Source organism: Rhinichthys klamathensis, unplaced genomic scaffold (genome assembly GCF_029890125.1).
Source record: "Rhinichthys klamathensis goyatoka isolate OS25496 unplaced genomic scaffold, OSU_Roscu_1.1 h1tg000149l_1, whole genome shotgun sequence".
In the NCBI taxonomy this organism is placed as follows: Eukaryota; Metazoa; Chordata; class Actinopteri; order Cypriniformes; family Leuciscidae; genus Rhinichthys; species Rhinichthys klamathensis.
Window position 1 is genome coordinate 1,514,888 of NW_026606684.1, and position 2,855 is coordinate 1,517,742.

Consider the following 2,855-nt stretch of genomic DNA (forward strand, 5'->3'; position numbering starts at 1 on the left):
CCTTCCTAAGGAAAGGAAATCTAGCTCGATGACCTCAAGGGGAAAGGACACAGTAAAGGGCTTCAAGGGCGCTTTAGGCACAGCATCAATTTTTTTCATCTGACAACGGGGACACAGGGAGTGATATTGTTGGACCTGAGTCTGCATACCTGGCCAGAAGAAATGTCGACGTAGACAACTGATGGTCTCTATCCACTCCCAAGTGTCCAACAGCATCATGATGTTTCTCCCACACCTCTTTGCGCTGTTGAATAGGGCAGACAATCTGGAAGCGAGCTTCATGAGTGTTATAGTCAGTAATCCGACGACACAGAACCCCATCCCACATTACCAGCCTTGTCCTCTGTTGCAACAGCCGTTTCACCCCGAGCGAAGCAGCTCGCCACTCTTGTCCCACCGGAAACTTCCCACTTTCCACATACCTCCGCACTTGGTCCAAGTCCCTGTCCTCAAGCTGCTTGGCTCGCCAGCCGTCCATCGACTGGCCTTCTGTCGATGGTGCATCCGCCACAGCCACCACGTTAATCACATCAGTGCCCAAAGGGGTTTCAGGGTCAGGGTCTCCTCTATACGGGGGAGCGGAAAGGCATCTTTATAAGTCAGAGAGTTCAACTTGCGATAGTCAACGCAAAAGCGCCAACTGCCATCTTTCTTGCGAACCATCACAATAGGTGCAGCCCAAGGGCTGGAACTTGGCTGAATAACCTTCTTTTCCAACATATCAGCTAGTAGGGTGCGCATTTCTTGGTACATCATAGGTGGTAGGGGGCGATACTTTTCTCTTACTGGGGGCGCATCATTAGTGTGGATTTGGTGTTGCACCGCATCAGTATGCCCAAAATCCTCCTCGTGGAGGGCAAACACCCTGACCCACCTTTGTAGGAGAGCTTTAAAATCTTGCTTCTGTCGTTCAGTCAAGTCATCTCTGCCTTGTAAATCTCTTAGCATCTCGACAGGTGGTTCCATCTGTTCTCCCTTTCCAGCCTCCACAATATCTACTGCGACGGTTCCATCGTCCTGCACAGTCAGGCTTAGATCTGTCTGGCCATGGACGTCAGCACGGTCAACACGAAACACCTTCGCCAGCTTCTGGTAGCGGCCTATAAAGACAGGACAAGAGGTCATATTTTTGATACGAATAGGGAGTTGGCCATGTTTGACAAATCCAACAGTCTTCGCCACAGAGAAAGCCCCCAGCTCCGGCAGTGCTTCGATCAGGCCACAGTAGTCCTGTCCCTTCGGACCCATCCGCGCACGGCCCCAAACCACCACCTCACTTCTGGCTGGAACGGTTAGGCCCCTGCGACTTGCTGGACGCACAAACCCCATGTATCCATCTTCTTCCCCAACTACAGCTGTTCGCTGGCACACAGCAAACGCACCCGTCCAGGCCTTCCTTGTCCCTTGATCCTAGAAAACAGTCTTCAGACCCTCTGGTCGAGTAAGCAGGTCATGCCAACAGGTTGTGATAACATTCATACCAATCAGTAATGGGGCAGTCAGACAATGATCGGCTACAATAACAACCCCCCTCCCTGAAATGTTAGCTCCTCCTATCTCAAAATCCATCACCACATAGCCTTGATAAGGGATGGATAACCCATTAGCCGCTCTAAGTGTCAATTTGTTGGGGGCCGCACCATGTGATAGGGCATCTGCTGGATAGTGTTGGTCGAATACACTCTGTCGCATCAATGTCACTTGTGAACCGGTGTCAATTAGTCCAATGAGGGGCACACCATTTACTTTAACCTCAACCTTAGGGCAGTCACCTACAAATACGGCCCTTTTTCCTGCTTCCCCCAAATTCCCTGCTACTTGGACCTCAGTAGCAGGACAAACTAGTTTAAATCAGCATTGGACTCGGATGGGGGTCTACAGAACCTAGCAATATGTCCAGTGCGGCCACACTGGCGGCAGATAGGCTTACCGTCTGCAGCCCAGGTATTAGGTGTGTAAGACTGGAACCTCCTCCTGAGTGGCGGCTGATTAGGGAATTGTGAGGATCGTGTAGGCTCACCTGCAGCGGGTTGTAACTGCCGGGTCATTTCTTGTCTTAATGCATTCATCTGCCCCCTCACCTCCTGGAGGAGCTCCCGCCGAAACGTCTCAGCCCAGTCATCCTTCCCTGTTACTGATTTAAGCACAGAGGACTCACCTACAGCTTGTGCTACAGTCTCATGCCCAGCCCCAGGCCGCTGTTCACATTCCAGCAACAAGATCTCCTCCAATACAGTGTTGAAAGTGGCATCTGGATTACGGCGTGCATAGGTTCTGATGGTGCTCCTCAGTTCTGCATTACGGAGTCCCATCAAGAGCTGGTCCAGCAGGTGACTTTCATCAAGAGGGCCATCTGGGTCTCGCTTCTTTAGTCTACAGAACAATTCCCGCAGCCTGAGAACATAAGCTCTTAAACTTTCATTGGCAGTTTGTGTGCAGCTAAAAAATTGTAATCTCAAATTTGCCACAGGGACCTGATCTCCATACAGGGTGTCTAAATACCTCAAAATTTTTTCTACAGTATCACGGTCTGGATCCCCCAAAACACAAACCTCCCGTTTAGCTTCATCTGTTAATGCCCCCAATACTATACTGACTTTTTGCTGTTCATTAAACTCCCGTGTCTGCAACAAACTCTGAATTTCTTCTTTCCACTCACCAAATTTTAAATCACCCCCCGCCCCTTTAAATTTAGGGATCCAAGGTGCACCCGCATAAATCGGCATCATCATCATATTCAAGACAACAACAAAAAAAATTATATATCCAAAAGTTATAAACAATTATGCAATTCAGATAACCTGTATGTGAAGCTCCAAACCAAACCCTGCCGACTACTGCCAAATGTGATATAA

At 49.4% G+C, this 2,855-nt stretch overlaps 1 protein-coding gene across 1 annotated transcript; it reads right to left on the reverse strand.

Moving 5' to 3' along the window:
- Window positions 1-525: 525 nt before the first annotated feature.
- Window positions 526-2,504, reverse strand: LOC130090696 (uncharacterized). The gene has a single exon (XM_056258211.1). It carries the CDS (start codon window positions 1,327-1,329, stop codon window positions 526-528), a length of 804 nt encoding a protein of 267 aa, XP_056114186.1. The 5' UTR covers window positions 1,330-2,504.
- Between the last annotated feature and the right edge of the window lie 351 nt (window positions 2,505-2,855).

Coding starts and splice junctions, on each gene's coding strand:
- LOC130090696 (XM_056258211.1), bottom strand. CDS start 1,329: ATGGGGTTTGTGCGTCCAGCAAGTCGCAGGGGCCTAACCGTTCCAGCC.